Here is a 23594-nt window from a genome sequence, read left to right on the forward strand (position 1 = left end):
GAATCATCTAATTAGGTTTGAAACCACTGCTTTGGTGCAACTCTTAAGCAGATTTGAATTAGGACAATAAAAAAATGAAATAAAGGCAAAAGAAACACATGAGACGTCTCACACACGGCAGCGCATCTTGTGTTCGGCGAAGCAAAACAAAAGACAGATTTCGTGTCAGAAGAGTCTGCACACTGAAGCAGATTAGTATTAATCAGTATTAAAAAGACAGGACATGTTGCATTCACACACACACACACACACACACACACACACACACACACACACACACACACACACACACACACACACACACACACACACACACACACACACACACACACACACACACACACACACACACACACACACACACACACACACACACACACACACACACACACACACACACACACACACACACCTCGGTCCAGAACCGCCACGTTAGTGATTTGCAGCTCCAGCGTTCCCACGAGAGGCTCTCCAACACTTTCACTTCTATCGTCGGCCATCGAGAAGCGTTCTGCATGAAGTGGTGTTTCCTCATGAGGGCGCGGGATGAAGGCAGGTTTGTCTTTTTTTTTTTTTTAGCCGAGCAAATTTCTTGTTTTTTAAGTAAATTATCTACAAATCTTTGCTCTTAATTCAGAAACAACGCTAAACTAAAATTTGCTCTGAAAAAAAAAATGCTCTCAAAAAAACGCTTTAAAAAAAAAAAAATTCTCTAAAAAAAAATAAAAAAAATTGCTCAGCAAAAAAAAAAGCAAAAAAAGAGAAATCCTCTAAAATAAAAAACGCTCTTAAAAAATTAAAATTTGCTCTAAAAAACGTTTCTTTAAAAATGCTCTATAAAAAAAAAAAAAAACGCTATCAGAACTAAAATTTTCTAAAAAAAAAAAACGTTTTAAAAAATAAATCCTCTAAAAATAAAAAAGCTCTCAGAACTCCAATTTGCTCTAAAAAAAAAAACGTTTAAAAAAAAAAGCTCAAAAATAAAAAAGTTGCAAAAAAAAAAAAAGAAAACTTAATTTTTTTTAAATTTTTTTAAGAGCAATTCTTTTTTTTAGGAGAGCAATTTAAAAAAATAATTTAATTGAGAGCAAAGATTTGGAGATAATTTGCTTACAAAAAAGAAATTTGCTCGGGTAAAAAAAGACACAAATCTACCTTCATAGTGGGGAGAGAAAACACAACATGACTTGTAAATCTGTAACATCAGCACCTTTTCCAGGAATAAAATATGTATCCGCACTAATATACGCCCCACTGCCCATCTTCATAACACAGTACATACACGTGGACATGCACACACACACACACACAGATGCACGCTCAACTTTCTCTCACTAATGTAAAGCACACACATACTGTACAGATTAAACATAAAATATACAAATTCAGGTTGTTTTCAATCTATTTCATAAATTAGTAACATCACATCATTTTGTATAACTACTTTCTTTGACTCTTTAAATGCTATTTTCTTATGAATTTGACTTCTTCTCTTCCTTGCAGTCAGACTTATTAAAAGAGGAGAGGACTTGGAAGATCTATTCTGGCGTTTCATCACAACACGACCGACTACATAGTTTTACGGTGTAGCAGTGGTTTCATGAAAGCAGTTTTTCTTTCGCTCGAAAATAACAAAAGACTGTGAGGACTTCAAACCGACAGCATCTAATCCACAAAGAGACACGTTACTCAAAGAAATAATAAGTAATATCATAGGCATTGTCACTACAGGTAAACTAGGTTTTTTTTGACAGATTCGCCTGTGTTTGCACCCGCAGCCCTCCGTTCACAATGTGCGTGCAGATTTTTTTTATATTTTTTTAAAAGCAGCAACCCTCGGCTCCGTCTTTGCACATTGCAAACACACATATACAGTACACAAAAACAAGTATTTCCAGGATTATTAGGTCTATTTTTTTCCAACAGACGACACCATCGGAGGCCTTCATCTGGCTCGCCGCAATGGAAAGTGAGCCGGCGGGCGTCTTGAATTACAGGGCTCAACCGCTAACTTTTTTAAAAAGTGGTTGCCAGGTTGGCAACCGGGCAGGCGTCAGCTTCTGGTTACTGAAACTGGGAATATGGTCGCCATTTTTTAGATTGTTTTTGAGTATAAAATACGATGCGGTTACGCGTCAGCTTAACGATGGGTGTGCCGGCTCTCGCGGCCGCCACCTCGACGTGTTTTTGAAGCTAGCCGCTCGCGTTAGCTTCGAGTTAGCGGACTTGAAGTGTCGGTTATGGAGGTGTTGCTCATGCTTTGCAGGATGATTCTCGGTCCAGCTCACTAATTTTCTTTTTCGTTCAGCTTCATCCGGTTCTTTGTCAGTTTAGAAAACTCATCTGGGATGGAGACGGGTTAGTCAAACTGTCCACAGCCCATCACCAGTGTCTCAAAGAGATGACTAGCGTGCATGCTAGTAAACGCACCAACGTACGCGTGGCGCTGTCACATGCAGCGAAGTCTGATTATATATCACTAATTCGACGAATATTATTAACATATATAGTCGTGGGTGCACGTTTTGCTGTTTGTTGTACATTGGTTGCAAAATTTCTCAAAATGGCTGCCAAAGGCAAACCTGGCAACCCGTGCTGTCGAGCCCTGAAGCGACCAGCTTCTTGCGCGTTGCGTTTAGTGTTGATAGTGTCATACATCATCAAACAAAAAGGCTGATGTCAGCATTCATACGTTGTGTTGGAAATGAACAAAGCCCTGACTTGCTGTCCCTCATTGACGAACGACTCCGACACACAAGTGTTTTCATGTTGTTTTTTTTCCATTAAGGCCGCTAATCATCACCCCCAAACTGAATTACGTACAACATTGCCTCGTCACGGCGTCCATTTTACTTCTGGGGCGTGGTCGGTATGTGCTTTCAGCATCCCCCCCCTTCCCTCATGTGTTATAACACTCAACCTCATGCTTCCCCCTAAACTCAACGACAGTCAAGAGATCGAAACCTGTAATAATTATTGACGATAGCAGTAATGAATGTGATTTTTTTTTCTTCTTCTTCCATCTTCGATGAAGCTATTGTGCAAAATGTCTGCAGAGAAGCTGGAGCTAAACCTCCGGAGGCAGTGGATGAACTTCTCCCTCCATGCACAGCTCCCGTTGGCACTGAGGGAGGCTCTGCGGGGGACTGGAGGGCCTCTCCTCCGCCTCCGCCACGTCCTCCGAGCGCAGAATCACATCGGTAAAAGGCTTGCCTAAACTCTGCCTGCGGTTGATTTCCTCCTTATCCTCCTTTGACTCCTCCCCGCCTCCTCGTTTCCTTTCCTCTCCTCCTGAATCCTGGCTCTGGAAGGCTCCGGGCTCTATGGGAGCGAGCTGATAGTAGAGCAGGGACGTGGAGTCTTTGAGGAGCTCGGAGGGGCTCTCCTCCTGGTCGGCGGCGATGCAGAGGACGGCGGCGGCGCCCGTGGGGAACGGCCCCTGCAGGAGCACCTGCTCCACGCCATCCGCCGCCTCGGCGAGCCCCCCGGCGCCGGGCTCCCGCTGCGCCGTCTCGCCCTCGGCCTCCTCCCTCTCCCTCCTCTCCTGCTCCTCGGCGCTCTGCAGGTGCAACACGGCCGTCTCGTTCTCTCGCTCCAGGATGTCGCGCTCCGCCAGCAGATCCTGAACCTCCAATGCCGCCGCTTGCGCCGCCACCGCCGCCGCCGTCTGCGCCTCGCTCTCCTCCAGCTCGGAGTCCAGGCCGGCGGCGGAGGACGGGGCCGGAGAGGTGGGGCAGGTGGAGGAGGGGGAGGACATCTGGTCGGATTCGGCGTACTGGTCCCCGGCCCCCTGGATCAGCAGCCTCCTCTTCTCCAGGTCCAGCTTCATGATGGTGTGCAGGTAGTGAGTTCGGACGCGCAGCGGGTTGAACTCGATGCGGCCCGCTCCGTTGCCGCAGCCGTCCCGGGAGCAGCCGCACGGGAACGACATCCGATCCACCTGGGGGTCAAAACCCAGGAGATTACAGCGCCAGTTTATTAGAATAAAAGAAGGTCAACACGGTAATGACTCCTTCAGATGAGTGGAGTTTAAGTTTTATGAGCGAAGGGCAAAAGACAGATGGCACAGAGAGAATATCTGGGTAATGCGCCGGGTCCAGGTGGATGGAAATTATAAAAAGATCCTTCACAAAGTAAAAAAGTTGATTTTCTTTAATCTCTGAGAAGTTTATGATTCTTCTAACAGGTGTTCAACTATAACCTCAACCATACTTGGCCTTTACCTCAGAATTATTTGCATTATTTATTCATATACAGCTAAAAAAAAAGCTAGAACAACAGTATTGTTGCTCATTTATTTTAATTTTGTGTAGCGCTGAACATTAGAGGGAGAGATACAGCCTTTTATTGTAATACATACTTTTGATTTTAACACATTTTCACACATGAATTATCTATTTTATTCATTAATTGTTTGTAAAAAAAACGTTAAATCATATTTCAACATTGGAGCCAATTGACAGTCATGCACATGAACATGACACAACAGTGACTTGCAATGAGAGAAATTAGGTGTAAAAATATGTGATGATGTCACTAATTATTAATTTAATCGCTGCATTGACGCGTTGATATTTAAAGCCGGCTGATTTCACTGCATCGATCAATAGACGGCTGCAGGAATAAATCCTAAAATCCAGAAATGAGAAAGCATTTTTCTCATTTCCTTCTCATCTCAAAGTCAACAGGGTTTTTTTTTTGTAATGTGTTTTTGATTCATGTTTATTTTTTCTCCCTCTGTGTCCTCGCGAGCTTCAAACTTCAATCACAAAAGTCATCCTCAACATTTTATTTTCCTCCAGAGTTTATTTTCCGCATTAATCTAAAAATCAAATGGAAGAATTGAGGAACCGGTGCGACATCATCCATGCAGCACTCGAATGTAAGAAATATTAATCAGAGTTGCTGCAGCTCTGAATCACACGGAGAAAACACAAGAAAAGGAACAAATGACGGCTGATTTATTTCACCAAATGGAAACATTAAACTCTGTCAACACTCGTGCAGACGCACAAAGGCCCTTCAGGCGGGTCTCTCTGACGCATAAAGAGAATTTTTGGGGCCCGAAAAAAAGGCTTTTTGTACAAATGAATTCCACCTACTGCACCCGGACAAAGCCGACGCCGTATCTGTCGTACCTGGCACTTGATGCCGGCCTGGCTGCAGCCGCAGTGCCGCGGGTCGCAGTACAGGCGGCAGTCGCAGCCGCACTCCTCCCGCGACAGCCGGATGGTCCGCAGCTCGGCCTTCTCCCGGGCGTCGATGCGGGCGACGCCGGAGGCCCGCAGGAGGGCGCGGCGGCGCTTGGTGGGCAGCGGCTGGAGGAAGAAGCAGTCGTCCACCTCCACCTCGTCCACGTCCAGGTCCTCGTCCGACACGTCCTCCAGGGTCAGCAGGTCGGCCTGAGCGCACTCCACCGTGCCGTTCCTCGTCAGCTGCGGACGACGGTTGAGAGGGCGTGAGCGCCAGACGGCGGCGGACCGAGTCCCTATTTAAAGCTCGAGTGCATCGTGATCACCCTTCAAGACTTCACAAACAGCCTCATGGCTTCAGACTGAGAGCTGCATGTTGGAACCAGAGCCGTCGGTTGAAGAGCGTTTGGCCTGAAATAAGGATGACTCAACCAAAAATGGGGTTCTGCGACCTCTCACAAGATGAATCCAGGGATATTGAGATAATTAACGGCGGTAGCAGGAAGATATGAAACAGCTCTGCTGCACAAATCTGTGTGGATTTGTTTGAGGGGATTTTTATGGTGAATATTGTGAGAGTTTTACCCGCAGAAATAAAAGAGGAGAAGGCCCAGATCATCGTAGCAGGATGGTAAAAAAAGAACTAATTTAAGGAAAGTCTCAGACGCACTATGGGACGTTCTGTAGTAACGTTACAGAGCACATAGGATGGATTAGATTATGCAAAATCCTAATCTGAAAAGGAACCTGTCATTTAAACCGTCGCATATATCAAGTAGAGTGAAAAATACAATATTTTCCCTTTCAAATGTAGTAAAATAGAAGCATGAAGTAGCATGAAAATAAAAATACTTGTTTCATCTAAATTTTTATACTTTCATTTTGTATTATCTGTAGATATATATTTATATTTTATATGGTTAAATGTTCATTGTTGTGCACCTTCCGCCAGGACAGATTCCTTGTTTGTGCAAACTCACTTGGCAATAAATGGCTCTGATTCTAATATATATATATATAAATGTGAAGTGACACAGGGCTCATTCAAAAAAGCGTCATATTGATAAATCCAGGGTGTGTGACATGTTGTAAGACATGAAACGCATCCTGTGACCTCCTGTGACCTCCTGTGACCTCTGACCTCCCGCTCTAGTGGAACACACCTTCATCTTGCGCGCGTTGAGCTTCTCCTGCCTCAGGTGCTCGCGCAGCGCGCGCCGGTGGCTGGTTTCCTGTTCGCGGGCGAACTCGGCCAGCGTGTAGCGCCGGATGGAGGAGTGGTGGCGCGCCATGCCCAGAGAGCTGCCGCCCTGGCTGGGCACGCTGGTGAAGCCCTGCCGCCGGGGGAAGTAATACACCGTCACCGCATCGAAACGCACCCGCTTGCCCCCCGATGGCGGCTTGTGCTGTCTGAGGATGGAGGTGGCTGCAGTGGGACGGAGGAGGGGACATTTAGGATGCAATGTCACACACGAATAACTAAATACTTGTTTCTAATGAATTGTTTTGAGTGGGTTTAAGAGTGTATTGCCTTTAACTTGTGTCTCCTGCTGTTCCTTACGGGTAAAAGCAGCGCTGGAAGGCGGGTTGAGGCTGTCGCAGCTGTCGGCGCTGTCGCTGCTGGAAACGTCATCGTCGGAGTCTTTCGGCGTGGAGAATGGAGAGCTGTGGTCCACCTCTTCATATCGTCGTTTGAGGCTGAGGGACGAACCTGCCTCCATGGAAACGTGGTGTCTGAGAGGGGCACGGAGGGAAATGAGTGGGTTACTGAACCGGGGCTCGAGGTGTCAACCACAAAATATCACTCAAGAGACACACACAAGCCAGGAAGGAGGCTTGAAATCAACACAGAGACGCATGCGACTAACAAAAAGAGGCAAAACAACGACGACAGAGACACAAAATGACCACAAAGAGTCTCCTATGTGGCAGAGGTGCTGGTCCTTTTCATTTATGATCCATCGTTACAGACAAACACACTCGTTCTCCAATAAATGAGTTCTTGGTGAATGAGTCAAAACCCCTTTTTTTTATCCACGAGAGGCCGAGTGTGTAACTCGTGTAATATTTACTAATCGAAGCCCTTAACGCCGGGGAAGCTGTCAAGCAGAAACAAAGAAAGGTAACATCAGCTGTTCGGGCTGCTTTCATCTGTATTCCAGCTCCATCATCATCCTCCGCCCGTCTCACATGAAATCCCACTTTGAAACCATCTAGGCTCGAAACGTCACCATGGCAACTAGGCAAGCATGGTTAACACGCAGAGCCTCGAAAAAAGAAAAAAAAACCCTCGCTGGCTCCTCACTCCTTCACTTCTCTCGCTTGTAGTTCTGTCGATACAAGTCGATCAGAAAAAGCAAAGACCGATCAATCTCACCGGCAGGTTGAGGTCAACCAAGGTGGAATGGAGGCAGCGTGTAATATTATGGTCTGTCTGGTGTCGGCGTGTGCAATTATTGGCGTTGCCTCCAGCAGAAATCAGTTGGACAACTTCTCTGGTTCTCGTAGTTTATTTCCTTTAATCACAGGGGAAGTAACCAGCGCTGCAGTTGCAAAGGCAATGAGTTGTCCTGTCAACGCGCAAGTTGCCCGTCCAGAGCAACACCACGAACAACTGGAAGTTCTGTTCTTTCATACAGTTTTACGTCATCAACATGTCAGAAGCGAAGTAACATTTGATTGGCTCTAATCTGTCAAGAGGAGGAGAATCCTGCTTCCTCTTTTCTCCCAGAACCGAGTCCAGTCTGCTGCTCTAGTGTCAATATCTGTGTGTGTGTGTGTGTGTGACATTTCTAGACACTACAGCTTCATATCTGTGTTGTTCTGACCTCGCTAACCTAATCTGCACTTCACTCGACATAAATATGAAAAAGCATCTACAGACGTTTAAGATTTATATTACCAGAGGTCTAATTTAATTTCACAAAATTGTGTATTTTCAATCCAAATAAATGAGAAATCGTGACGGCTTTCCATAAAAAGACAGTGTGCAGTCATCCAAAGGTAATGACTATTTTACTATGCAACATCTGTATGAGGCTCATCTGTATGTGGGTCTGGGTCAACATGTCACACAGCAACGTCCTGCATCTTCATTCCTAATTGGGACAACTCAAAACATTAGACATTTTCCAAGTTCTCAAAAGGGGAAATCCAGCCTTAAAAAAAGGACTAATATGGAACGTGTGTGTAGTGTGGTTTAGTGTAGTTTGTCCTGAAGCGAAATAGAGAGACAATGTTGTAAATATGTCACAGAGAGACAGTTCCTGGAGCTGCTCTGAGTACAGTGAATAATTAAACTGCTGCAGCCGTGTGTGTAACGTGTTAATGCAAGTAAAAGAAGAAGAAAAATTGGATGTCATGCCTGGAACTAAAACTATGACATCGTCGTTTGTGTCGATGCAGGAAGTGGATGATGAGGTAGAAATCAAATCTTCAACATACTGGAATCATGCTCTTTGTGAAGACAATAAAAAAAATTGTGAGATCATCTGGGTTCACCCACAATCAAGGTGCCACTCCTGCAGTGTTCACCACCCAAAACTGCACACAAATTCAGTTTGAAATGTGGATTTTATCATCCATATTCTTCTATTTTACGTACAATGTGTATTTCATTGAACACATCTGAAGGGGCTGCGAGGTCTGACATGTACAGTCCAGATGCTAGCATGCTTGTTAGCATGAATGTGAACCATTTCCCACCTGGGGACTCCAACATTAATGGGGGCAAATAGAGCAGAGAGGCTGAATCTCCTTTCTTTCAGACTCGCCCTCCTGTTCCTTTAAGGGCTTTGAGAGTTGAATAGTAGCTTGCAGACAACTGTGACTTCGTAGTATAACGTTTTGCACACTTTAGGGATGTGCAGCGTCGGCGAGGTAATTTGGTAAACTGGGTACATGCATGCAGCAACTGTCTGCGTTGGGGGAGGTTTGGATATGATCAGTCTAATAGGCAACAGCTCGACCGCCCTCTTTCCAGTTTACCAGCTTTACACACACACTCACACACATACACACACACAGCTAATGAAATACTAAACTCTCTTACCTGGGGCAGAAACAGGGACCCTTATTCCAACCAACTCGTAGGTCGTGTCCCTTTTTCCAATGTTAGCTGCACATCAATCTTTCAACGCCCTATGAGTTGCTTTTTTGTGTATGAGTGTGTGTGTGTGTGTGTGTGTGTCAAACCCGAGTATCCAGACTGCAACCCGGTGGTGCAACGGTAACCCAAAGTAATCTGGTCGAAAAAGCTTGCGTGACTGTGTCAATTTGCAACACTTTTTTAAAATCGGACTATATTCAGGCTACTTCGGCTCCATGCTCATTGTTCTGCACGCTGATGCATCGCGGAGGAAAAGAAAGCAGGAGCTGTGGCGTTAAAGACCTGCATGTTTTATTCAAATGTTGCATGCCTCTCTATTTAAAGGACAGACTGCAGAAAGAAGGGAAACGTCATATGATCAGCTGCGGTTTACTTCCCCACATTTTTTTTTCAGGTGCAACGTGAACAATGTACAGGAGCCGAGTGTCGTTATCTTCCTGATGTAAAAAAAAAAAATTAAAAAAATTGCTCGCGATGGAGAAATCCGCTGACATCTGTGTTCGTTTATCCTTTTTTTTTTTTTTTTTTTTTTTGCTCGCCGGGGCGGGTTCAGTCGGCGGTGCTTATTTCGCTGTTGTCTCGCATTAACGCGGAAATTAGCTGCTTTTTTCTTTTCTTTTTCTTTCTCCTTTCTTAAGATTGGTGTCAAAATGTCAGCAAGTGTCGGACCGAGAAGACGCCTTTCTCTCCCCCGTCTCGGCTTCGCCCCGGCCCCGTTTGTTACAATGTAACAATGGAGGAAGAAATTCTTCCCTGCAGCCGTATTTATACTCGTTGTGACGTCACACGCATGGGTTGCGCCGGCGCATGCTGGGAAATGGAGTTGTTTCATTCTTTGGGGGCTTCTTTGTTCATAGTGTTCAGAAACAGACGTGTTAAAATACTAAAGCAGCTTAGTACAGATTTAACATAAACCTGATTTACAGTGTTAAATGTTGAAGCTACAGTTTATATATATATATAATATTATATATATATATATTATATATATATATACATATTATATATATATATATATACATATATACATATTATATATATATACATATTATATATATATACATATATATATACATATTATATATATTATATATATATATACATATTATATATATTATATATATATATACATATTATATATATTATATATATATATATATACATATTATATATACATATTATACATATTATATATATATATATATTATACATATTATATATATATATATATTATACATACATATATATATATATTATACATACATATATATATTATACATACATATATATATTATACATACATATATATACACACACACATACACATATATACACACACACACACCTAACCAGCAAAGGGAACAAAATTAATATTATGAATGAATTAATATGACGCTGTTTTCCATAGGTTAAAGGCTAAGATAGTAAAAAAAATCAAATTCTTTTTATTTTTTTTGCAAACACCTCAAGGACACAGTGCAATTAATGCAGATAACATGGGGCTAGAATTGGTATCTAAAATGTCAAGCTATCAATTTCATGAAAGCAATGGACTGAACATAAACTAACCATATATTTGCACATGCAGCTCTGATGTGAGCCAACAGCTCCATGACATGTTATTAGTATCTGGAGATCAAAAACAATAATTGGTTAGTTTTTTTTATATGTGTCCAAGAAAAACACTTTTCTGTACGAAAACATTTTCAAAATAATGATCTATTTACAAACCGCATGGACAGAGGGACAGTTTGCTGGTGTGGCCACTGAGATCACAAACACAGACAGTGTTTCATTATCAATCGAGCTTCATAGGTAGTAACACTTTACACCAAACTACAAGGATTTAACAGTGTCTGGGAGGCTGCAAAAAGCTCGTCCTTCCTCAGAAAGTAACATTTAAAACCAGTGAAAGACCGACATTGTTCGCTTTCAAAAGGACTTACAGATGTAATTGAGGACAGCTGGATTCCTTTAAATGTCCTGATTGCTGATTTGATGTCTCTCGTGGTTCTTTGATGTGACTGTGTGATTGTGTTAGCGATACCGTGTGTGTCTTGCAGACGGGCTTCAGCGGATCCCAGAAAGCCAAATGTAGCATGAAGAGGAAAAAGTCGCGCTGCATTGCAGGCTGAAAGTCAAATACTGTCAGAGTAACTCTTTGTTGCTGCTATTCTCATTTTGCATATTTGGTTGATGGATTTTCTGAAGCACAGAGCTTTTGGGCCGCACCAGATGCTCGGACAACAAATAAACAGCGATAGCAGCCGTCGTGCCATGAACCTCTTTTTTCACGAGACGTTCAGCAGCAACCGAGGAAAACGCAACCACGTTTCGGGAGACGACGGTTAGGGCGACGAGGAGATCGTTCACTTCACTGTGGTAACAGTCACTCCCTCGAAGGTAAGACGACAAAAAGGTAGAGCGAGGAGAGGGCCAGGTGCTTCAGTCACATCGTCCTCCTAGCAGCCTCCTGTATTCCAGGAACAGCGATAGAAGATGAAGCTCTGGCGGGGTCGACCGGATCGGGTTTAAAAAAAAGAAGCAGGAAACAACGGCGGTTCTTCCGCGCAGCGTTCACTTCAAGATGATGTGGTAGCCATCGTTTATGTCATCTGGAGGGAAAAAAAAATGGGGATGGAAAACAAAATATAGCAGAGGAGGGGCGTTATAAATAAACTTTATCAAGGCAGCACGTTAAATATAGAAACACACTAATGACAAACTCCATTACCTTTCATCGTGTCCAAAACGAAACACACTTCATCCTGGAAGTTCTGAATCATCTGTTAGAAAGAGTGTAAATGTTTAATGCCGGATGTCTAAGGTCTCAAACTGTGGGGTGCGACCCTCTAGTGGGCCGCGGAGGTATTACAGGTGGGGCGCGAGGGGAGATGCAGATTTTTTTAAAGATTTTGTGGGGGATTATTCTCTGAATGTCACCATCCTCAGTAATGAAGGAGCTTTGTGCTGCTGTGAAGCTCTGGGGCTTCAGTGCCTTGCTCAAGGACACTTCAACATAAAACTACCGGGAGAAAACAGGGATCCAACCGCCTTCCCTGCTCATCTTTTTTGCCAAATATGAGTTATTTTTTGCACATGTATAACTTTATTTGCATTGTTTTAACTTTAATCTATTAATTAAAAAATCACGGATGCAGGAGTCTCAACAAGTTGGACCATTTTGTTCCCATGTTGTTGGGGCGGTGGGGCCCCAACATTTTGCTTCCTCCAAAGTGGAGACAGAAATAGTTTAAGAACCACTGGTCTCCCTCATCGGTTTTGCATCATCCGTGACTAAAATGTGACTAAAATGTGACCGAAATTTCTGAAACTTTGGTCGGTCATCGTCGAGTGGATTCGCTAAGTTAAGGACCTTTTATCTCAGAGTCTGCACGATGCATTTGAAATGATTATGGCAAGATATGTCATATATATATAAACGATCACGTTTCTACCTCGTTGGCGTCAACGTGTGTGAGCCCTGATGGTGCAACGTTACAAACACCTGCTGGCAGACAAACCTCTACCTGCTCTGGCGCTTTCAAACAAATCTTTTATATATTTCTGAGCAAATAAAACGTGAGCCTCGGCTTTTACCCTGCAGACGTATCAGCAACAGTTGGAATTGTATACTCATCTTACAGGCACGCGAGCAGGAGGATGACTCACCTCGTCGCTGACCAGCACGTGGATGCCGGTGGGTCCTTGTTTGAAGATCTGATTTATCTGCCGGGGTGAGATGTTGAAGAGCTGAGCTAGTTTCTCCGTCAGCTCGGCAGCAGTGAGGTCCTCCAGGTAAATGGCGTGATATACTGCAGAGGAGAGCAGGGAGAAAACCACACATGTATATTTCCTCACACAAGCATGAGTTGCGATGACAATATGAATTTAGGGAGATTAAAAAAGGTGCAAGATTTAACTCCCTGAAAGCACTTCAGCCGGAGAAGCTCGGATAACGACACACGCACAGAGAGAAAGACTTAATTATCTGTATCATATAGACATTACTGCACTAAACCTTTACAGAGATGACAGTAGTTTATTGCTATATCATTGTTCAGAATGTTAAATGTTTATTCTCTTATTCTGTGAATGAAAATCCACTTTAAGTCCCCTTCTGCACAGCAAGTGATGCATTTTAGTTTAAAAGTCAACTTTTTTGACAATAACTCAAGAACAAAGTTCAGCAGCAAAATACATTTCAATTAAAAAGGAAAAGTTTGACATTTTAGATTAAAAAAAAACGCTTATTTGTTCCTTGCCATGAGTTGGATGACAAGCGCAATTTTAATGTGTGTATGGTAAGTATGAAGTTAGCTCGGCTTGGAAAGGTATCACAATCTGCATACCTGCACTTCTTAAGTTCAATAATTACACTGATAGTGATAATAATAAGCAGTGATAATTACAATTATCCCTGCTGCTTTGCAACTTTCTGATATCCTGTGGAGTTTGTTCTCATTTGTAACTCTAGTGACTACGAGTTCGCCCTTTAAAAAGGCTCTCGACGCAACATTGAGAGCTATTAGCTGTGTTGAGGAGGAGTGGCATCCTGAGCAGATGAAGGAAGTCGCTCTCCCTCCTTGTTTGTTGAAATTGGAGCTGCTCTGTATTTTGTTTAAATAGCAGCCACGACTGAGTGCATGTAAATGCACTTCAGATGCCCGAGTATCACGGTGATGACAGGACTGTAAGATATGTCATTACAATTCAAATGCACTGTCCAGACATCGGATTGGCATCAATTTTCTTATTTAACTCACAGAAAAAAGGCAAATCTTTCCAATATGGGGTTATGACTTTAAAACGTCAGAAAAAGGAAATTCAAGATGAAACTACCACAGCTTCTTCTTTGTCAATTGATGAATATGTGTTTAGAGCAATGGCTGCACATCAGGAAACATCTAGTCAAATTGTTTCATGTATATTTGCTTTGCTTTTCTCGTGATTCACATGTTTGATTGGACATGCGCTGACCAAAGAAAGTGTTGGCGGCGGCGTCTCCGTTTTCATGTTTCGGCTGCTGCTCCCTCGCCTGCTGGGACTCCTGGCAAACGTAAATGGTCAGCCTCGGGCGCACCACCCTGTCGACGGCACCCAGGGAGAAAATAACAAAGCTATCAATCGTGAAACATGAGGAAGTTGACTTTTTTTTTTGCAAGATGGGATTCGATTAGAGACCCACCGTCCCTTCAGCGCGTTGAAGAGTCTGATGCCATCAGCTGGCCCACAGATCTGAATGACATCCTCTCTGGTCAGCTTCAACATATCTGCACCTGGGACGCGGAGGAAAAGACCTCGCGTTAGAGCACAACACCTTCCCTTCAGGATTACACATTACAAGCTGGTTTTTGGGGCTTCAGCAGGTGCAAAATGTGCAGAAAAGGTATTAAAATAACATGCCATGGATACAAGTGAAGGATTAATCTTTAATGTATGCTACAGTCAGGGAGGTCACCATACAGGTTCACCTACAGCAGTGGTTCTCAAACTGTGGGGCGCGACCCTCTAGTGGGATGCGGAGGTATTACAGTTTCTTTTTTTTTAAAGAATCCTTTATTAATCCCACAGTGGGGGGATTATTCTCTGCATGTCACCATCCTTAGTAATGAAGGAGCTTTGTGCTGCTGTGTGCCTTGCTCAAGGACACTTCAACATGAAACTGTGGGGAAAAAACAGGGATCCAACCGGCTTCCTTGCTCATCTTTCTTTGCCAAATACGAGTTATTTTTTGCACATATATAACTTTGTTTTAACAAAGTGATTGCACATGTTATTAGTTTTTGTCAGATGGAGCAATCTGGTTTACTTGAAAGGGATTTACTTTTTTTTTTTCTTGCTATAAGACACTTTGGCCATGTCCACACTTCTAGGTTTCCATTTTAAAACGCATATCTTTAGCTACATTTACACAGAATGTTCAAACTTTGCCGGCGTTTTAAAACACTGAAAACCCTCAGTTTTAAACTCTGTGTGGATGCATTCATGCATTCATTCATTCATGCAGCTGGAGCGACAATAAGTAACAGGGGATGTAATGAACAGGAGCTTCAGTCCAGCCGTTTAGAGGAAGTCAGAGGGGAGCCCGAGTGACACGAAGAAGAACAAGAGTTCACTTGCGAGTCTGTATTCAAAAGCCGGACGACTACCTGAGAAGTTGGTGAAGAGCCGGCAGAACGGCGAGAAGCGGTTCCTTAAAAGCCACTGTTGTGCGTCCTGTGGTGTTGCTGTGGGCAACAAATTCTGAGGAGAAAAGAAGAAGAAGAAGAAGAAGAAAAGAACCCAGAATTTAAAATCAACACAAGGAAAACTGGCAGATTTGACTATGCACTCTATTCTCGACAAGATTTATTTCAATAAGCTAATTTATAATTTGGGTAAACATAACCCAACACTTTTATTTGTGCAGTCGGCGTGTTGTGATATTCCCGTATTGACAAACACTTGATATTCTAAAAATGAAACCTTGATATCATGTTAATGTTGTGTATTAAAATCATTTTATATGGTCACAGACTTCCTCTTCGCCGCCTCATCGCTCCAGATTTTGAGTGCAATTCATTTAAATTAGCCCATAATTAAAGTTAAAGGTGAATTTGACGGATATAATTGTTTTTAAGGGTTCAGTGTATCAAAGGTTTGTTGTAATATGTTGTCTGCTTTCACACACCTGTCCAGCTCAGTGTGCGCTACCTGCACACGGCCTCCTAAACCGTTCCTGCAACTGTCACCAAATTGTCTGCGGATCCTTGTTTTGACCAAGCAAGAGTCAAAAAAAAACAAACATTGCTCCAATCATCACAACACTACCAGGAAACGTCCACAGAAGGAACCGGAAACACATCGTAGGTTTCCACTAGGTGGTGCTACGAATGCAGAGATGACACACACAGACACACACACACACACAGACACACACACACACACACACTGTACATCTGAATTTCTACCTTAAAGAGAGTTAAGATATGTTGAACATCACATCAAGGGGTGCCACTAATTCTGTGAATAGTCCAAACATTAACAAACTTACTGGATAGTTTTTATTTTATTTTTTTTAATGTTGTCTACATGTTATATGTTGTTCTTTTTTTAATTTTTTTTTAATATATTTTTTTCTATATGTTCTTTTTTATGTTGTTCTTTTTTTTATTTTATTTTATTTTTTATATGTTGGTTTTTAAAAAAATTTAAACTGTTTGCACTTTATTATTATTATTATTATTATTATTATTATTATTATTATTATTATTATTATTATTATCATGAGCACAATTCATTATATGTTGGACAGAAGAGAAACGTACTTTCAATCTTCGGTATGTTTGCACATAATTGACAATAAAACTGACTTTGACTTTTTTTGACTTTTGACTTTGAAAAATTAAGCGTTTGAAACATATTCCAAACAGCCAAAATATGACCGGCAGGATTTCGAGCGTGCATATCCTGAAAGACTAAAAACATTGTCATGATGTGAGAGGCTTTCAAGTCAGACAAATTAAACCAAGTGAAGTGACTTTGTGAGGCTTTATGAATCCTGAAACCTGCTTTTTTTAAATTATAATTATTGTTTCTAAGACGTTCTTTCATTCTACAATATGTACTTGTGTGACATCACCCACCCACCTATCATGCCGTCTTCATATTTTAAGCAACGAGAGCATAACATACCAAATATATTGCATGTACAACATGAAATATTCTATCAAGTTGTCTTTCGAGGTTAAAAGATGGACACAAAGACTCATTAGCTGCTTCCCTGTGACACAAAGAAAAGTGAGCTGAACTTGTATTTCTGGTCCATCATTATTAAGGGTTAGGCCTGAGAGGATCTACCAGTTTCAGTGATTCAGGGAGGAAGCCGGGCAGTGAACAAGCACCTGAACTTACATCCACTACCTGAACGACCACAGGCTCGGGCTGGTGGGTCGGCGATCCATTTCTAAAAAAAAAGAAAGAAAGAAGAACGCACGATGTTAAAAACATTGGGAGGATTCAGAAATCCAGGTGTGTTCCTCACCGACCAAAACCACGAAACTACGGTTGATTAAATTCAAGCATCGGCAGGTTTTGAGAAACACTTTTACCCTTCTGGCACCGGGAAGCTGCTGGGTGTGCTGTTGAAGCCGGGAGATGGAGAGTTGCTGACGTACGTGACCTCGGGCCAGGGGCAGCACTGCGAGGGAACAACACTTTTATTACTGCTGCACACAAACAACATACTGATGCTGCCACTAGTTACAAGCTGCAGCTTTTCCTTACATTTAACGCGACTACGAGAAGTCCCTTCGGACAACTGTAACACAAATGTTTCCAGGTTTTACCTTTTGGAAAATCTAATTTCTGCACACTTTATTGACCTTTTTTAGATTAAACTTTGTCATTGCACAAACTAAATGTAGTTTAGCATCTGACCAGAGTGAAAAAGAGAAGCAGTAAAAGTACAAATGAAGACAGTATAAACAGTATAAACAGAGGATATGAATGCAGATCTATACGGTCTACTTTTTCTGAGTGGAAGAAACTTCCAAACTTTATTTTAATGACTTGTTCCTCTACCTAACCATGCACCCCGTTCACACAGTAGTAATATGCTAACCTCTGTCAGGATCGTGGTCTCATAGGAGGACTGATACTTTTCCTTTTCCTGTGGCGCCCTCTTCTCCATCTTCTCCCTGTCAGTCTTCTGCTTCCTGTCTGCACCTTTAGGCTGAAACGGGCCGTGTGGAAGACATTCAGGCGGCGGTCACAGAGAATGAAATATATAGTCTCTCTCTCACTTTCTCTCGTTCCCCTCACCTTGAAGACTTTGAACTGGCAGGAGGCAGAGTGGAGGTGTTCGGTGTACTCTTCATTCTCGTTCTCTTTAAACGTGTCTATCTGGATTCGAAAGGGGACGCCCTTTTCTCCACCGTGCTTGCGCATGGTGAACTCTGTGCTGATGCAGTGTACCTAACAAGGAAAGAGATCAAAAATAAATTAAAAATATGCACAAGAATGATGACAAAAACACTCAAATACAGAAATAAACTGCATTACAACACTTCATTAGTAATTACTGCTTGCAGAATGGCATCTATTCTGTTTGTTGAATGTTAACAAGCTTAAATCTACGAGTGTCTCAGGTTACTGACGCTGTCTTTTAATGAATGAAAGTGTTGTCTGTCATGCTACCTGGATAAAAACTGAGGTTCTTTTTGATGGGTCCCAAAGGAACTCCACAGTGTTAAGCTGAGTGGGGTTAGCCCGGGGGTCGATTATGCCGACGGACATGGGGACATCTGCAACGGATCAACGTAAAAGAGGCGGTTATCAAAACGAGTCCTTGACGCACAACATCTTCTCCATAATATTGCCGTTCGAAACCCCGCACTTATAGTCCAGGCCAGTGGTTCTCAAACTGTTTCTGTCTCCACTTTGGAGGAAGCAAAATGTTCCACCGCCCCAACAACATGGGAACAAAATGGTCCAACTTGTTGAGACTCCTCCATCCGTGTTTTTTTAATGAATAGATTAAAGAAAATGTAAATCCCTTTCAAGTGAACCAGATTGCTCCATCTGACAAGAACTAATAACATGTGCAATCACTTTGTTAAAACAATGCAAATAAAGTTATATATGTGCAAAAAGATGAGCAAGGAAGCCGGTTGGATCCCTGTTTTCTCCCCATAGTTTCATGTTGAAGTGTCCTTGAGCAAGGCACTGAAGCCCCAGAGCTTCACAGCAGCACAAAGCTCCTTCATCACTAAGGATGATGACATGCAGAGAATAATCCCGACTGTGGGATTAAGAAAGGAGCCTTATAAAAAAAAAAAAGAATTTGAAAAAAAAAAAGAAGTTTTATATATATTTTTAAAAACATTTTTTATATATATATATATATATATAAAAATTCTAATTATTTCAAATTTTTTTCTTAATTTTTTTTTTTTCTTTCAAGAATCTGCATCTCCCCACCTGCAATACCTCTGCGCCCCACTAGAGGGTCGCGCCCCACAGTTTGAGAACCACTGGTCCAGGCCAAGAGTCAACATCCTGAATTCATCCCAACAACCTCCTGGGTGGTTAACATGCATACAAGGCTGCACAGCAACACATCTTTCCACACACACACACACATCCAATACACAACTAAGATGAGAACCAGAACCTTCTTGAGCCATCAAAAGGACACTCACCCAGGTCCAGGATGCGATCTCCGGGCCGGTTCCAGCGCCAGCCCTCCAGCTGCTGGTGCTCCGTGTACTGAAGCCGTCGGTCGTGAAACACCACACGGATGATGCTCTGAAGTGTAATGAGATCACCTTGTTTTATTTAACAAAGAATCAGGCATATCGTGATGAATCCTATGGACGTGTCTGAATCTCACCTTGACCATTTTATCAGTGATTTCCGGAAGTTCCCCAATTTTCCGATTGTCAAGCATTCGGATTTCATAGGACTGACCTGCGGTTAAAAATCCACACAGTGAATAAACATTTTACAATTCAAAATCCAACCATAGAGCAATGCTAATCATAATAATGCATCATTTATTAATGTGCCACATGGGATATCATCATGGTGAAGTAGATTGCTCATGGTAACAGCGTGACATTAAATAAATAATCATGATTGTGTATCACCAAAAAAAGAAAAACTTTTACAATTTCATTGTAAAACTAACAAACGGGCTAAATTGCCAGAAGCGAATACATCACTGTGTTGGTGCCAGTGTATTAAAAACAGAGCACATTTAGATTTTTCCCCCCTATCTCTAATTCCCACTCTCATTAAATGCATCTATAAAGATATAAAGTTAACCAGGTAATACATTTTTATTTTTTTTTTACGTATGATTTTTGCAATGCGGCTCATTGCCACATAAAAGCGGCCTGTTGCACCCTAATTGTACACATGACAGCTCATTTAAATGATTGCAATAGCATAAGAGTACTTGGCAGCACAGGTAGGAGTGCATTTCCCCCGTAACAGGTGCTTTGTTTGAGAATCTCAATCTGTTTTTGTCATATTTGTACCGGATTAGCAGCCGCAAAAGCCACGCTAATCTTTTGTGAATTAGCCCTTGTAGCACGCCTTAATATTAAAACAGTTGCATGGATTTGGAAAGTGCAGTGTGGCAGGGATCCCCCGTGCTGACCTTGGTTGAGGTAGGTAAGTGTCTCATCATGCAGTTTGACAGCTGGTGAGGTAGCTGCACACAGAACGTACTGGAAGGGAAGGATCTTGTTGTCGGAGTCTGGAGGCAAGTTGGACTCCTCCTGTTTGAAGATGGGGAGGGCGAGCACGTCGCTGGAGAACAAGAGACAGAAGAAAAACACCGTTAGTGAGCCGCCACGTCCACGTAATGTTGATATTTGATTGTAAGAACTGAATATTTTCCACCTCATGATAAAAAAATGGAGTGTGACAACACTCGAGGCTGAATGCTGGTTTATTGCGTTAGTCTGCTTTGCAGTTCATTAAGTATATTGGAGGCATCTCGTGCACCAACACCACTAAACACCAAGTCAGCATCGCATCGCTCCTCAACTGAGGAATTTCAGGAACAAGCGTGCACTTTGCAGATTGAACAGTATCATTTAACAGAGCACTTAACGTGCCGAGAAAGGGAACAAAACAGAGGGATCTTTCTCCAGCAAAGCAAAGCACTCAACAAAAGTGTATTTCACATAATTGCCATCATAAAAAAAACTAAGCACAAACATCATAAGTATAGTTTTACACTTTAAACTCTTTAAAATACTGCACAAAAAACAGCAGTGTGCAGATTTATTTAAGTTAATGTATGAGGAATATGTTGCATACAATGGAAATGTAGTGAAAACGTAGTGTGGACAAGTCGAATGCCCCACTCAAATGTCATCAAATGGTATACTTTGAAGTGCAGGACTCCACATACAGAACATGAAACTAAAATATAACGTTGACATCGGGTATTCAGACACCTTGACTCTGCACCAGTGGCGACTTGTTTTCTCTGGACAAAAGGTTTAGAACAGAGTGTAATCTGGATTTTCATCAAACCAGAGAACCATTTTTCTCACACTCAATGAAAGCCAGATCAGAGTTAGAAAGACAAAAAAAGCACATCAAGGGCTCTTCGAGTAGCGCTTCTGTCTGTTCACTCTCATGTAAAGCCAAGATCGGTGGAGTCTGCAGTGATTGTTGTCCTTCTGAAGTTTCTCTCCACACAGGATCTCTGGAGCTCAGCCAGAGATCACGGTCTTTCTCGTCAACCCTCTCAACTCCAAATAGTTTCAGTGTGTTTTTTGAACCTGTTATTTGGAGCGAGACATGAATGAGGCATGTCAAATGAAGTTTTTTGTTAATACATTTGCTTCTACATATACTTTTTCTGACCGAAGCATTTGTTGCATGTGATGTGAAATCTGTATTTTTGGCGATTGTTTCAAGAAAATGTGCTTTTTAATCAGCAAGTTTCAGTTAAGAGGGTTCTTCTTCTCTGAGTGCTCAGTTTGGCCGGGCAGTCTGCTCTAGAAGGAGTCCTGGTTGTTCCGCACTCCTTCAACTTAAGAATTATGGAGGCCACTGGACTCTTGGGAACCTTCAATGCAGCAGACTTTTTTTTCCGTATCCTTCCCCTAGATCTGTGCCTCGACACAATTTTGTGCCTGAGCTCTGCAGGCTGTTCCTTCCACCTCTTGGCTTGTTTTTTGCTCCGATCTGCACTGCCAGCTGTGAGTCTATATTTAGACAGGTGAGTGCCTTTCCAAATCATGTCCGTTCAATTTAATTTACCACAGGTCGCCTTCAATCCATGTGTAGGAACTGAAATTCAAGTGTTTTAGCAAAGGGTCTGAATAATTATGGAAATGTGATATTTCAGTTTTTGCTGTTTTTAAGTTGCTCATTTGAAATAAAACATTTTTAATCATTTTTTTGCTTTTCTATTGTATTGATTTAGTGACGATTAATAAGGATTTTAGAATATAAGCAACATTAAAAAAGGTAAATTGGTTTGAATACATGTGGACACAACACCTATCATATCAAATACCTTTATATATTATTTCATTATTTATTCCATCTGTACATGTTTTATTCCATCTGTATATTTTTATTCCATCTGTATATTAAATATTCCATTTATTTATTTTTTTAAATCTGTTTTATTACCGTTCTACTGTTTATTTATATTACTTGATTCTTTGAGCAGTGCTGCTGTAATCCTGTAGTTTCCCCACTGAGGGACTAATAAAGGATTATCTTATCTCTTATCTCAAAGCCTGAATTAAAATGAGTCAAACATCAAATCAGATGACAATCTTTTGGTGAATATCGTATGACTTGCAGCACTATATTACTGCACTATATTATTATTTAACTCGTGCAGTACCTCATGCTGTAAGCCCCAGCACCGAGCTCCTGGCCAATGCCCGACAGACTGGCGTCAAAGTCCTGGACCAGTCCGGACTCGATGACTTCATCCGTGAGGGGCAACTTCAGAGCCCACGCCATGGTGGCGATTAGCGGATCTTTCGGGGTGCAGTTTACGGTTCAAACTTGGAGCCAAGTTCCCCCACAACCTTCCAGAAAGTGAAATCATAAATAAAGTTTATCTTTCATTGGATGTGCAATCGTAAAAAAAAAAAAAATAGATCAACGACATGACACATGGATCAAACACAGCAGGTTGATGCCATTGACAGACACGTAACAGGTTTTTATGCTGAACAATGCGTGACACGGTAACGTCACACGCGTTTAGTGCAACCGTGCGCTGTTAAAATAAAAACAAACCGTGGAAAGAAATATATATTTTACTTTCTATTTAGTTAAATAACGTAATGAAACTAACTCAAAATAAACACCACAAACCTTTAGGTGAGAGGAGGATAGCTACTTGCTAACAGTGCGACAGTTTCATGCCATCATGTCGCGCTCCTTCGCCCCAGCACTAAAATAAACATGACGAGCTAACCGCTGAGCGAGAAGGATGCTAGCCCCGCTTAGCCTCACTTTTTGGGGGGATTCACGGGAACAAGTTGCTCCTGATAGACATATCTGGATATAGAGATACGTCCAAACGAGCTCAGGCTCCTACATTTATGTCATGAAATGAATTGCTTTTGTTTTGTTTATCTAGCTTCGTAAGGGGCAAGAGCTGCAGTACTTTCCGTCTCTCTCTTCTTCGTGTGATTATTTCAGAGTGCGAGCCAAGAACGTTGGCGCTCAATACCGCCACCCACCGCTTGTGGCCGGTACAACTTGAGCTTGAACAAGGGATATTCCTGCTTTTAGAAATTATATTTTACTTTTAAAAC

The 23594-nt window shown here is 42.0% G+C and overlaps 2 protein-coding genes across 4 annotated transcripts; both read right to left on the reverse strand.

The window, feature by feature from the left end:
- Positions 1-353: 353 nt before the first annotated feature.
- csrnp2 (cysteine-serine-rich nuclear protein 2) lies at positions 354-10044 on the reverse strand. 2 transcript variants are annotated; one of them, XM_068598440.1, is made up of 5 exons: positions 9244-10044; positions 6754-6926; positions 6356-6618; positions 5139-5435; positions 354-3940 (listed from the first exon to the last, which is right to left on the reverse strand). In XM_068598440.1, the coding sequence occupies exons 2-5, from the start codon at positions 6911-6913 to the stop codon at positions 3068-3070; spliced, it is 1593 nt and encodes a 530-aa protein (XP_068454541.1). In that variant the 5' UTR covers positions 6914-6926; positions 9244-10044; the 3' UTR covers positions 354-3067. The 2 variants fall into 2 exon arrangements, with proteins under 2 accessions (XP_068454541.1, XP_068454540.1); XM_068598439.1 differs by having other exon boundaries at positions 6724-6926.
- A 685-nt stretch (positions 10045-10729) lies between these two features.
- tfcp2 (transcription factor CP2) lies at positions 10730-23445 on the reverse strand. 2 transcript variants are annotated; one of them, XM_068597869.1, is made up of 16 exons: positions 23149-23445; positions 22667-22856; positions 20447-20598; positions 19676-19752; positions 19485-19590; positions 18481-18587; positions 18106-18258; positions 17906-18016; positions 17394-17482; positions 17197-17248; positions 15453-15546; positions 14489-14579; positions 14281-14387; positions 12973-13115; positions 12035-12086; positions 10730-11915 (listed from the first exon to the last, which is right to left on the reverse strand). In XM_068597869.1, exons 2-16 carry the CDS (start codon positions 22786-22788, stop codon positions 11878-11880), a joined length of 1494 nt encoding a protein of 497 aa, XP_068453970.1. In that variant the 5' UTR covers positions 22789-22856; positions 23149-23445; the 3' UTR covers positions 10730-11877. The 2 variants fall into 2 exon arrangements, with proteins under 2 accessions (XP_068453970.1, XP_068453971.1); XM_068597870.1 differs by lacking the exon at positions 12035-12086.
- Positions 23446-23594: the final 149 nt, after the last annotated feature.

Source organism: Clinocottus analis, unplaced genomic scaffold (genome assembly GCF_023055335.1).
Source record: "Clinocottus analis isolate CAN_PGR_092001 unplaced genomic scaffold, fCliAna1.0.p SCAF_4, whole genome shotgun sequence".
Lineage (NCBI taxonomy): Eukaryota > Metazoa > Chordata > Actinopteri > Perciformes > Cottidae > Clinocottus > Clinocottus analis.